General features: G+C 37.9%; 3 protein-coding genes across 4 annotated transcripts in view; all 3 read left to right on the forward strand.

Annotated features, from left to right (window-relative positions):
- Positions 1-1,598, forward strand: part of LOC127978993 (KAT8 regulatory NSL complex subunit 1) — an 8,603-nt gene extending 7,005 nt beyond the window's left edge. Inside the window, exon 12 of the mRNA XM_052584055.1 lies at positions 288-1,598. Within this exon, the coding sequence (XP_052440015.1) occupies positions 288-605 (318 nt within the window). The 3' untranslated portion in view covers positions 606-1,598. The remainder of the gene's footprint in view (positions 1-287) is intronic.
- A 2,640-nt stretch (positions 1,599-4,238) lies between these two features.
- On the forward strand, positions 4,239-7,107 carry aste1b (asteroid homolog 1b). Its single transcript, XM_052585202.1, is given in 6 exon segments — positions 4,239-4,244; positions 5,308-5,488; positions 5,491-5,757; positions 5,760-6,167; positions 6,170-6,399; positions 6,917-7,107. Coding segments are annotated over 6 exon segments (1,125 nt in total). The 3' UTR covers positions 6,950-7,107.
- Positions 7,108-8,081: 974 nt separating this feature from the next.
- The window catches only part of wu:fc38h03 (acetylcholinesterase collagenic tail peptide), an 8,937-nt gene continuing 4,518 nt past the window's right edge, over positions 8,082-12,500 (forward strand). Inside the window, exons 1-9 of one of the 2 annotated variants that reach the window (XM_052585046.1) lie at positions 8,082-8,969; positions 9,687-9,793; positions 9,880-9,990; positions 10,086-10,130; positions 10,231-10,257; positions 11,450-11,521; positions 12,014-12,076; positions 12,208-12,234; positions 12,342-12,386. In XM_052585046.1, coding sequence (XP_052441006.1) covers positions 8,792-8,969; positions 9,687-9,793; positions 9,880-9,990; positions 10,086-10,130; positions 10,231-10,257; positions 11,450-11,521; positions 12,014-12,076; positions 12,208-12,234; positions 12,342-12,386 — 675 coding nt within the window. In that variant the 5' untranslated portion in view covers positions 8,082-8,791. The remainder of the gene's footprint in view (positions 8,970-9,686; positions 9,794-9,879; positions 9,991-10,085; positions 10,131-10,230; positions 10,258-11,449; positions 11,522-12,013; positions 12,077-12,207; positions 12,235-12,341; positions 12,387-12,500) is intronic. The other variant, XM_052585045.1, reaches the window with a different exon arrangement.

The raw sequence follows: 12,500 nt of genomic DNA on the forward strand, positions 1-12,500 counted from the left end.
TGTGTGTGAGAGAGGAAGAGGACTTAACATTCTGTTCAACTTCATTATTGCTGTAACCATGGCAATTATTTAGATTAAAGAACATCCTGTAGTTCTAAAAAAATAAAGTCTGCAGTTTTCTCTTTCTCCATGATCCATTAAATCCTTGAGTCTTCTTTTGGGGTTCGTTTTGAATCCTGAATGATATATATGCTTAATGTTCTTTACATTGATACAAACTCGTATAATAAACCCTGGTGTTTTAGAGTTTAATGACCTCCGTGAATCATCATCTTCTGCATTTGCAGGCTGTGCTGCCATGGGAACGCCGGTCGTTCCCCTTGCAGGAGTCAGAACTTCAGCGGCTGCAGGAGGAGTACGAGGCGGAGCCCGACGAGGACCCGTGCACCTCCAGCAGCCGCAGCCAAAGCACGGACTCGGGCATCTCTGTGGGCAGCCTGGAGCTCTCCCCGAGGACCCCTCAACCCCCTCAGCAGCACTCAGGCACAGAGCAAGCCACCCCTCACACACTGTCCTGCACACCAGCCACCCCGACGACAGTCTCTACAGCTCAGGATTCTCCCAAACTTCCTCTTTCCTTATACTCGTCCTCTCCGTTATCATAGCGCATCATTTGTCCAGCCGTTTTTCTGCTCTAATACGAAAACAAAACCACATGTCCCAATGCCATTGACCCTGACAACCTATTTATCTAACCACAAGCACTTTGTGTCCTCGTTCCCTGAACCCTCTGGAGCCTTACAAAAACCACACAGCCTATTATTTATAATCTTCCCTCAAACCCTCAATCATTCACCCAATAACAAGTGCATCTCCACCAACAGCCCAGTTTCCCCAGTGAGCGTCTCTGGTCCTTCCTTATACATCCTTTCAACTGTTCTTCACCAGCCTGCCCCCGATACAGCTGCCGTTCAATCTGACGCTGCTGTAATGAACAGATGGTGTCTGTTTTTCCTTTGTTTATTCATTTTTTGGACCTGTCTAAAGCTTCTTCCCAGCTATGTCAGTCAGTCATTTTACTTTTTAGTTAAATCATTATGTTAAAAGCTTTATGCTGTTTTCACAGATCAAGAAACAAAAGGGCGAGCCCAAATTGCAAGCTCTTGGTTATTGATCTCCATACAAAGGCACTACATATTACCCTCATTTTCTGTGATTTAGTTACCTTATTCATGTGTTGTGTTGTGTTGTATGTATTCCTTAGAGATGTATGCGTACTGCCATAGAATCATAGCATTTAAAGTCAGTTACATGCTCTCTGGATACTGCCTGTGTCTTTCATCCTTCCTTTTGAGCTCAACACAAGTATATTTTGATATCCATACGACATGCTATGTGTGTGCCTGTGTGTGTATATTATGTTAAAGGAAGAGTGTTAGTTCTTGTTGATCAGAGAGTATTTATGTGTGTGTGTGTGTGTGTGTGTGATTTAGACAGGTCTGCTGTACTGCTGCATTAGGGGGCAGCGTTGGTGAATAAAACATCATTTTGTAGGAACACAACAAAACACGAGAAGATAGAAGTAAATGGAAGTTTTATTTGAAGCGCACATGATGCTCTCAGTGCAAAGAAATTAATAAAAACATAAATGAGAACTATTTGTGCTTGATGCTTATTTACTTTATTCATTTATTATTCATGTTGCCATATGGAAGCACATTTCAGCCACATAACATGAAAATCATGCTTTGGTAAATCATAATTATGAGACAAAAGTAAATGTAGGTTTTTCATGCTTTCAATTTAGTCATATCTAATACTTTTTATGTCAGTTTAGATTTTTCTCAGTTATGATTTAGTAGCCTATGCATATTTATGATCCTTTGACTTCTTTTATTTTTCGTCTAAAATGGACTTTCATAATACTGCCTAATTTTTCCTAAAGGGATAATAATTATTTCATCATATAAAATAAGTCAGTGTTGACATTGCACAGAGGGACAACAGCGCCCTCTTTCGGGCGGTCATTGAGAATATCAAGTTCAATAGGTGGCGCTATAATGCGCTAAAACAGTCATGTCACGCCCAAATAACGCACCACGAGGTGGATATAGAGGAAGTAAATACATCACATGTGACAACATTACTGGTGAGTAAAACAAGAAAGATATGTTTGTTTAAAATTCACTATTGGAAAAAAAACCCAAAACAACAGCTCATATGCTTTTTTTTATTTACACTGATGCTGGTTTTATAAAATAGATAGCACTGTTACTGGTTTATGTATAACATATGCAGCCACTCGGCAAAATAATATAAATATTTGAATATCTCTGAACACATCAAGTGAAAGAATATCCATTAAAAATAAATACAATATTGCAGTGAACCTCTCCAAACGTACTAAGAGCATACTATTTGATGAGCTTAAGCATGTTACAAAAATATATGATGTTGCAAAGCGTTAAAGGGATAGTTCACCCAAAAATGAAAATTATGTCATTAATAACTCACCCTCATGTAGTTCCAAACCCGTAAGACCTCTGTTCATCTTCGGAACACAGTTTAAGATATTTTAGATTTAGTCCGAGAGCTCTCAGTCCCTCCATTGAAGCTGTGTGTACGGTATACTGTTAATGTCCAGAGAGGTAAGAAAAACATCATCAAAGTAGTCCATGTGACTTTTCAAAAATAGCGAAAACTACGACTTTATCCAGCATTGTCTTCTCTTCCGTGTCTGTTGTGAACTGCTGTGAAGAGAGAACTGAAGATGAACAGCGAACCGAGCCAGATAACGAATGAAAGATTGAAGCCTTCGGTTTACCATAACGTTAGCACAGAATCAGTTCAGAATCAATCACCAAAAGAATCAGTTCGGTTCAAACGCTCTGTGTGTCGGTCTGCTTCACACTGAATCACACATGTGCAGTATCATCAGCTCCTCGGTTCTCGAACCGGACAGACGTCTGACAGAAACGGTTCTTGACTCGAGAATGAGTCAATCTTTTGTTCGTAATCTGGCTCGGCGTTCATCTTCAGTTCTCTCTTCACAGCAGTTCAGTCAGTGTATTGTTTGAGTACATGAATTACTCTGGGATATTGGTTAGTTTTAACTCAGAGGGATTGTCAGCCAGATTAAAAAGTTAACGGCTTAAGTCATTTGTGGATTAATGCATAATGGAGATGCGAACCATTTCAAACGATTCAGTTCGATTTGGTGAACTGGTTCAAGAAGATTCGTTCGCGAACCAGATATCACTAAACTGCAGTGTTTTGAAATCTCACAACAGACACGGAAGAGAAGACAATGCTGGATAAAGTCGTAGTTTTTGAAATTTTTTTGGACCAAAAATGTATTTTCGAAATGTATATGCTTCAAAAAATTCTAACTGACCGTCTGATGTCACATTGACTACTTCGAAGATGTTTTTATTACCTTTCTGGACATGGACAGTATACCGTACACACAGTTTTAATGGAGGGACAGAATCTCTCTGACTAAATCTAAAATATCTTAAACTGTTTTCCGAAGATGAACGGAGGTCTCACGGGTTTGGAAGGACACGAGGGTGACTCATTAATGACATAATTTTCATTTTTCGGTGAACTAACCCTTTAACTTTTAAAAAATCACTTACAGTGAATTAGAGACATTAAATTACTTGATATTTTTTGTACATAAGCACAACATTTTTTTTACAATGTAAATGCACATTTATTAACATCAAGGTCGTTAGTATACACGGTATTTTTATGAAATTAGGGCTAAATTTATCAATCCATAATTTATCAGTCCTTAATTTATTAAAACGACTTTTTTCCATTATAGAGTCACCTGAAAAAGAAAGGATACTCCATTGAATTCCATGGTTTTCTGTATCAGCAGGACATAAAAAAAAAAAAATAATAATAATCTGGTTCTTGGCAGGTCTTAAAATTTGGAAAATAAAACCTCAGATGAACAACAACACATGGCATATCACACAGTGTCATTATTTATTTCACAAAAATAAAATATTCGTTTTATGTGTCACTTTATCAGTCTCTCACATTCACATTCACATCTTTGCAACACTGCTCCAGTTTATTGAGGTTTGTGGATATTTTTTTATACACAGCTCTTGCCACAGCATTTCAGTCTGGATGAGGTCTGGACTTTGACTGGGCTATTGCAACACATTGACTCTTTTCTTTTTCATCTGTTTTGTTGTAGATTTGCTGGTGTGCTTGGGATCATTGTCCTGTTGCATGACCTAATTTTGGCAATAGGTTTATATACAGAGGAGATAGTCGACCCAATGACTGTGAGGTACTCAGGTCCTGTGGCTATAATACAAGCCCAAAATCATCATCACTGACTCCACCAGCATGTGTGACTTTTGGTATGAGGTGTTTGTGCTGAAATGCTCTTTTGGCTTTCACCAGGTGCCATGGTCTACGGCCAAACATCTGCTGTTTGGTCTTGTCTGTTCGAAGGACACTGTTCTAGAAGTCTTGATCAGATGCAAGACCAGCAAACTGCCAAAACTCTTATAGAGGTGCTCACACTTGCTGATGATCAGTTAATCAAAGGTATTTTTTTAAAATAGTTTTTGTTAAATAAATGAAACGGTGTGATATGTCATGTGTTGTTGTCCATTCTGAGGTTTTATTTTCCAAATTATAAGACCAAATTATTTTTATTATGTCCTGACACAGAAAACCACGTAATTCAATAGGATGTTCTTTTTTTTTCATTTGACTGTATATATGTTTTATAAAAGACCAGAATCAGGTAAATATGTCTACATTTTTAAATATTAGGGATTGTAGGCCAAAGGACAAATTACCAGACAGTAGCTGAAGTAGGTCACATGTAATCAAGCCAGTAAATAGTAATGTCCATTCATCCAGACTATGCCAAAATAACTAAATCTATACGCAGAAATCTTTATTCCAGTCTCTAACAGATCCTGTCAGAAGGTATTTGTTTCATCTGATTGATAGCCAAAACCAGTTGCTAAAAATGTATCATGTCTGGTACACAAAACTGTAGCTACTAACTAAACCTCTTCTGTCAGCATGAGAGGTAACAGAGGGAAGCAGAAAATTAATTAATGATTTTAAAAATTGAGCAGGGTTTGTTGAATCTTGGTTGCATATGTTTCAACGCTCATACTTTGTCTGGACTTCATGTAACCAACACAAAGTTTTATCATACCAGAACAAAATAATTGGAAAATTACTGCTTTACAACATTATCATGTGGCATTTAAAACCTTGAAATGGAAACATTCTCTCATCTCTAACTGTTGATGTCCCACTAAACCACATAATCATCAGACTTAACAATAAAAACACTAAAAGAGCAGGAAAATTTTTCTTTAGATCCTTCAGTATGAAGGAAGTTCAAGAATCAAGACACTACAGGTAAGAGCCCAAAGCAAAATCCGAAAGGCTCACGCTCTTTCCCGGGGATCCCACGGTTCTGTTCTCCCTCTGCTTGTACGTGAAGCCTTCATACAGGTTCTTTCAGAGCTTCGCGTACCTTTAGTTCAATGCATTTCCGAGCTAATTCTGAAATAGCATCTCTTGCAAAACATTGGGGATGTGCAGTTCTGACTAACGACGGTGACTTCTACATCTTCGATCTCAAAGGTGGCTACCTACCTTTTTCATTCTTCCAATGTAATAACGTCAGCGGTAAGGCCACGGAACGCTACATCCCAGCACGCAATTTCACCATGAACTGCTTCTGCTCACATTTCAACCACATAAATAAGCAGCTCCTCTCTCTATTTGCTGTTGTCAGCGGGAACGACTACAAATCTGCTAAAATAAAGAGTAAGTACCCTCCGGTCGGAAGTGTGGATGTAGTTCCAGTCCTCGAATCAAGGGCTTTTTGTTCTGGCTGACTCAGTTTACCAGCCCAGTAGATGCTCTGGAGGAAGTCCTGGAGATTTTGGGTGAACAACGGAAAGGAAACTTACGTACACAGCTCTCCGCAGGAATGGAGGACTACCAGCTTCCTCAGAGAAGCAGTTTGGCTCAATACTTCTCAAGTCCCCAACCAACACTTCCAGATGTCCAGGGACTCCCAGCAGCATTGGTTTCTCAACCCGAATGGCTTTTAAGGAGGGTTGCATCAGGTTAGCTGTCGTTCTTTGTTTTGGTGCTTGTACACCAGAAGGTTCTGTTAGTTGTGCAGGTTGAGAATAGTAACCTGCCTAGCAGTCATACAACCTCAATGAGAAGACTATCTACAGCCTCCTGCTTGGAAATGCAAGACAGGATAGTCAGACGACACAAGGAGTCAACCAGAGAGGAAGAGGAAGAAAATCTCAGGGTTAAGGAGGACAACAGTGTCTCATCCCATGTGTTGATGAATATGACAGACAAGAACTGAATCTCAAGAAAAACACAGTGGAGGCACACCGAACCAGCTGTGTGCCACAGCTTGATCTCGCAGCAACTGACAAGGTGAGAAACAATTCCTGCATGTAAATATTGTCTGCATATACATTCCTCCAATTACCTCTTGTTATAAGGCACCTACACAAATGAGGCTGCAAGTGTTGTTGGGAACATTTGGTGTGATGTAACACGTTTTACAGCCATTATTCCCTCACCTCTGCCTTCCAGTGTTAATTCCAATTAATTTCAAGATCACAGTGAGATTAATCTAGATTAAAAAAATTAATCTATGCCCACCACTAATGTGTATATATATATATATATATATATATATATATATATATATATATATATATATATATATATATACATACATATATATATATACATATACACACACATATATATATATATATATATATATATATATTGATTATATGAGCATGTGCTTAATCTGATTTAACTTGATCAGCACCTTCTTTGTTTATCAGATTTACTAGGAATGCACAGAATTGATATGTATTTTAAGTATATTATGTATAATTGTTATATCATATTATATTGCTCTCTGTGTTTCTCAAAGGGTTTTCAGTGGTACTCTGCTGCATGGTCTTGAGGCTGCAATAAGAGTGGGTCACCAGTGTGAGGCTCTGCTTACAGGGGACGCTGTTGCTTGGCAGCTCTACTGCGTCCTGCTAGAGGCATTGACAGCTCCTGCAGAATCAGCAACAGCAGCCGGGGGTCGAGCGGAGGGGCAGAGACGGCCTCAGCATAGAAGGAGGGTCGGGGGGAGAGGAGGGTCAGTGAAGGGACAGGGAGGGGCAATAGAGGAGGAAGGAGGGGCAACAGTAGCAGAGCAATGACATATTCAGACAGTGCTGTGGTCAACAGGTTTGCACTGTTGACCTCAGATGACTCTCAACAGTGGTGGCCTTGAAATGCAGCAGGAAATGACCGATTAGATTGAAAGGTTAGTTCAGAAGGGGAGAGTAAAGAATTGAATGTTTTTAACTATGTTCTTATGTGGCCTCTCACTTTATAAAAGCATGATGTGGCTGGGGATGTGCCACTTCTCTGAGAGTAGCTTTTATCGACTTCATTTCAGGAAACACAAATTGTTTTGTTTACTATGAAAATGTTTTACTATGATAGCTGTTATATATGCACTAGGTTAATATGCGCTGAATTTGTTTTGCAGCTACATCATGAAAATGTGTACTTTTATACTATTTAATTGAATGAACTTTTATGGAAAAAATTATGTAGAATCTTTATAATATCTTGGGACCAATATTTTGTTGCTCCACTCCCTTTTTATAAAATATTTAATTGTGTATAGTGTAATTTGCTAATATCATGTTTTTAATAGGACCTGATTCCTCTTTCTAATTAGGTAAAGCTTGATTATTGTGCAAATGAGACGACATCCAATATGGTGTAGTCGTGACTGAATACAAAACTACAGTGATATTCTGTTTCAAAACAGCACATAATCTGGGTTCCCCGCTGTTGCTCTCTGGAGTTAACTGCAGACTGAAATTAAGTGGCAAATTATCAAGTGCAGTTTTACTGGAAAGTGTTATTGTGCTCTAGTGGATGTCAATCAAGGAAGATAAAAGATTATGGTCAAATGTGTTTGTAATATTTTAATAAATGTATCTGAAAATATTAAATTTGAGCTATATTCAGTAACATTTTGTATAAAAATTTTTAGTTGTGTTGCATATTTAATATATCACAGTAACTATAAGGTTTCAACAGTGATAATAAGAAGTAATGCTTCTTGAGCAGCAAATCAGCGGAATGATTTCAAGGATCATGTGACACTGCAGACTGGAGAAATGGAATTTGATGTTGAAAAAAGTAAACTTTACAAGAATAAATTGCATTTTAAAATATACATTTTATAATATTTTGCAAAATTCCTGATTTTCCAGTATTTATGAACAAATAAATGCAGCCTTGGTGAGCAAAGGACAAAAATAAATAAATACTTTTGGACTGTAGTGGACATAGACAAAACATTGTGCTAATGAGTTTACTTATTTTTCTAGACACAATTTACAAATCAAGTGACCTGCTAACTAATAACCAATACATTTTGGAAATGTTTTCACAACGAACTTTTAGGATGTGATGGTCTTATGATTGACAGGTGCATCATTTTTAACAGTCGTTCTTGTACTGAATTAAATCTGTCAGTTTGTTGGCGTGTGGTATTAAGGGTATAGTGGTATAAACGGGGGTCTAATCTTGGCATGAGGGGCTGGAGAGGGCGGATCAGATGGCAGATCCCTGACTGTAATAGCAGTCGCGTCTGGAGATTCCCGCAGACTGCGTGGGAAGCATTCTTACGACTTAATAACACAGCCACACTGACAGACAGACAGCAGAAAATAGGGTGTGTGTGTGTGTGTGTGAGAGAAAGAGAGAGAGAGCTGCTGGCATTTCAAACTGGATGGGAGAGGGCTCGAGCACAGGAGGGCGGGCACCGACTCGGATCTGTGTATTTTTGACACACTCATATAGGAACATGGCCATGAGCAGGATTGCGATACAGTTGCCGTTCCTGCTGTACTCGGTGTCAGCCTACCTTTCACCGTACAATCTGGAAAATATCCTGCCGATTCCTACAGGTATGAGAGCGCGAGCGCGTGAGCGATTATCAATTTGGTGTAATAAGAGCGTGTGGCTTTTTGCGTACGCATGCAGCGTTTCATATAAATATACCAAGACAGACAGATGAATAGACAGGTCAATGTATTGCATATATATATATAAAAAACATGTCACTTATTACGTTATATTTTACATGCAGGATATAGTGCCCAAACGGTTTACAATCTTTTCTCGGTTTTTAATTATTATTTTTTAATCAATTAATTAATTATCAGCATAACAATTTGAACAAAAGCTTGTAAATGTAAATTAACTTGTTGATAAGTGACCTAAAAACTGTGTAATTAAATAATAATGATCTTTATTCATTAAACGTCAAAATGTTTCTTACCTCACTGTTTATTTGAGATATTTTTACATATTTTACATGCATATTGTGTGCATGTTTCTTTTATATTTCATGTATGCATGTATCTTTAATATGCAGGTGTGGATTTGGTTGCACATTGAGAATAAAATTACCTTATTAAAAATATAACATATTGAACGCTTGTTATTCCTATATTTACATTGTCTGTGCTGTCGTGACATTTATAAAATATGCTTGGTAATTTATACATCAGCTTGTGATTGATTCAGTTCTATTTCATCTTATATTTATATCTCTCACTCTCTTTTTTATCTTTATATTTTCATCATATATTTCTCTCCGTTTCATCTGGTTTATTCTTTAGAGCGGGATCTATATGATGTCTTGAAAAGATTTGACCCTTGTTGTCTGCTGGCCCCGCCTCCCCCTCCTTTGTTCCCGCCCCCTCCTGGTGTCTTGAAAAGAGAGCCTGTGAGTGACATAACATTAGTGTACATAATTATAACAGCAGGGAACGACAGCATGTCTGTTAATCCACCATTTAACTGTTTTTCAAGACTTTGCCTAGTCGTGTGGAGGAGACGAGAGAAAGAGAGGAGGATGGGGAGCAGGTGAAGGAACTCTGTGTGGCAGGACCACCAGGACCTCCTGGACCTATCGGGCCAAAGGTAAGATACACAAAGAGTTAACAAAGTCCCTACCCAGACAACTTAGTGAGATGGAGAACAAAATATATGAATTCATAGGTTTTACTTTGTTTTAGGGTCACAGTGGCATCCCAGGAAGGGAGGGACCCAAAGGAGATAAGGTGAGATGGTTTAACATCTGGTTACGAGGAATCAGTTGCTAATGGGTCTGTTCATTTTGAGGTCTTTTATAAAACTGAACTATTCTTCTTTTCACTTTAGGGTGACATCGGAAGACCAGGGTCAAAGGTCAGGTTCTCATCTTTGATCTTCTAAATTAATTATTCATTATTGTGCACCAAATGCATGCATAACGTTAATGATGGAAAGTGAGGGATGGTTTCCAGACTTCATAGAGCATTGGAGCAGAAATCTTTTCTGTCATATAAAATATCTCTGTGTTTGATGAGGCAGGTTGCATTTTGCAGACCAGTATGCTGTTTATGACATGCTCTCTTGGTGCATGTAATAGTGTTATAGGGTGTCAGGCCATGTGCTGTTTCATTGGCTGCGGTGCACTGCAGTTCTGCCCTGTAATATTACTTAGTGTTGAACTCAGACATTAATCTCAGTCCTGCACTGCTGCTCTCAGTCAAAACACACACACAGCTATTTAATTGCACTAAACTCTTAAGCACCTCAAGCAAAAAGAGGGAAGGAGATTGAGGTACAGGATGTTTTATGGGAGACTGCTAAAATAATTTTCTAAATCAGATTTTTTGTTCTGATTTCCATTAAAAAACAAAACAAACAAAAAACTACAACTGCATAAAATTAAACACTTATTATCAATAGTCTTTTTGGAATAAATTATTTTTCATTTTATTTTTGTTTATTGTTGGCATTTTTTGTTAAGGAAATATGTAAATAAATGTTTATTAATTCAAGATGGGTTCAGTAAGTCAGTTTTTTATGCTCACTAGTATTATAATATTAATAGCTAATATTATCTTGCAATAAATGTAGTTCCTCAGTAAACATTGGTATATTTTATTATTAATGAATTGTTATTTTAATTGTATCTGTTACTGATTTTATCATGATTTTACCTTGGGTAAAACGCTAAATAAAATGCACAAACTCTCTTAGCTTTTTACTTTATTATCTTATACAATTTTACTTATTTTTTAAATTTGATATTTATATATATATATCTATATATATAAATAGATTCTAGTGTTAAAAGCAAAAGAAGGAGTGTTTGAGCAAATAACCTGGAACACACTCAAAAAGAAGCAGAAGGATTAGATAGGCTGATGTATTAAAGGAATGAAGAGGACTGCTGAGAGGCAGGGATGCTGAGTTGGTGCTTTGTCTTTGATTAAAGCTGCTCTGTACACTCAGCACTTCAGCTACACTGCCAGATCTTGCTGGGTTGTGTTTGAGGTGGGTGTATGAAAGCAAAATAGCTCACAAATATTTCTGCTCTTTGTTTTTGTAGGGTCATACTGGGAGTCTGGGTCTGCCTGGGAAACCAGGTTCTTCAGGGCTGCCCGGCCCAGAGGGACCTAAGGTGGGTGAGTCTTGCCTCCGCACAACATCTGACCCATGTAGTCTCGCCACATACGTCATAATTAAAGGTATAGTTCACCCATAAATGCAAATTTCTCTCATAATTATGCACCCTCGTGTCGTTCATCTTCAGAGCACAAATGAAAATAGCTGGATGAAATTTGAGAGCTTTCTGTCCCTATACATAGACAGCAATGTCATTACCACATTCAAGGCTCAGAAAAGTAGTAAGGACATTGATAAAATTGATTTTACTTAATTGATGACAGAATTTTAATTTTTGGGTGAACTATCCCTTTAAGCTGACAAGACATCTGTTAACAGTGTATGAAGTGTCTGGTCTTCACCATTATTGTTAGTTACTATGTCAAAGTGAACACCAAGTCTAAGATCAAGTGTCCACCTTGACTGATGCCTCTTCCAACAAGAGAAATGGATCTAAAAATAGCTCATTGGAGTATATTTGACTTTTTATATGTGACTTCATTGGCAGGGAGAGAAAGGAGACCCAGGGCTGATGGGAATGCCAGGAATGAGGGGATCACATGGACCTAAAGTGAGTCACATTCTCCAGGTGTAACTGGAGTCAAAGTAATCTTGTGCCTTGATTTTTATTTCTTATATAACATTTTATGTATTTTCTTAATGAGAAAAGGTAAATAATACTTGCCTTCTCTGTCCAATTAGGGCTTGCCAGGCCATAAGGGTGAGAAGGTACTGTATGTTTGTTAAAATTATCCTAAACGTTTATTTCCCTTTGTAAAGCTATGGGACTGAACTTTATATTAAATAACTCTCTGTACATATTGTTATGGTTTCAGGGAGCACGGGGGAATTCTGGACATTCAGGTCCAAAAGGAGACAAGGTTAGAGACTAGAAATTAGTTTCTAGACATTAAGGTTCCTTATTAAAGCGATAGTTCACCCCAAAATACAAACTTTATGTTTATCTGCTTACCTCCAGGGCATCCAAGATGTAG

This window comes from Carassius gibelio, chromosome B19 (assembly GCF_023724105.1).
Source record: "Carassius gibelio isolate Cgi1373 ecotype wild population from Czech Republic chromosome B19, carGib1.2-hapl.c, whole genome shotgun sequence".
NCBI lineage: Eukaryota > Metazoa > Chordata > Actinopteri > Cypriniformes > Cyprinidae > Carassius > Carassius gibelio.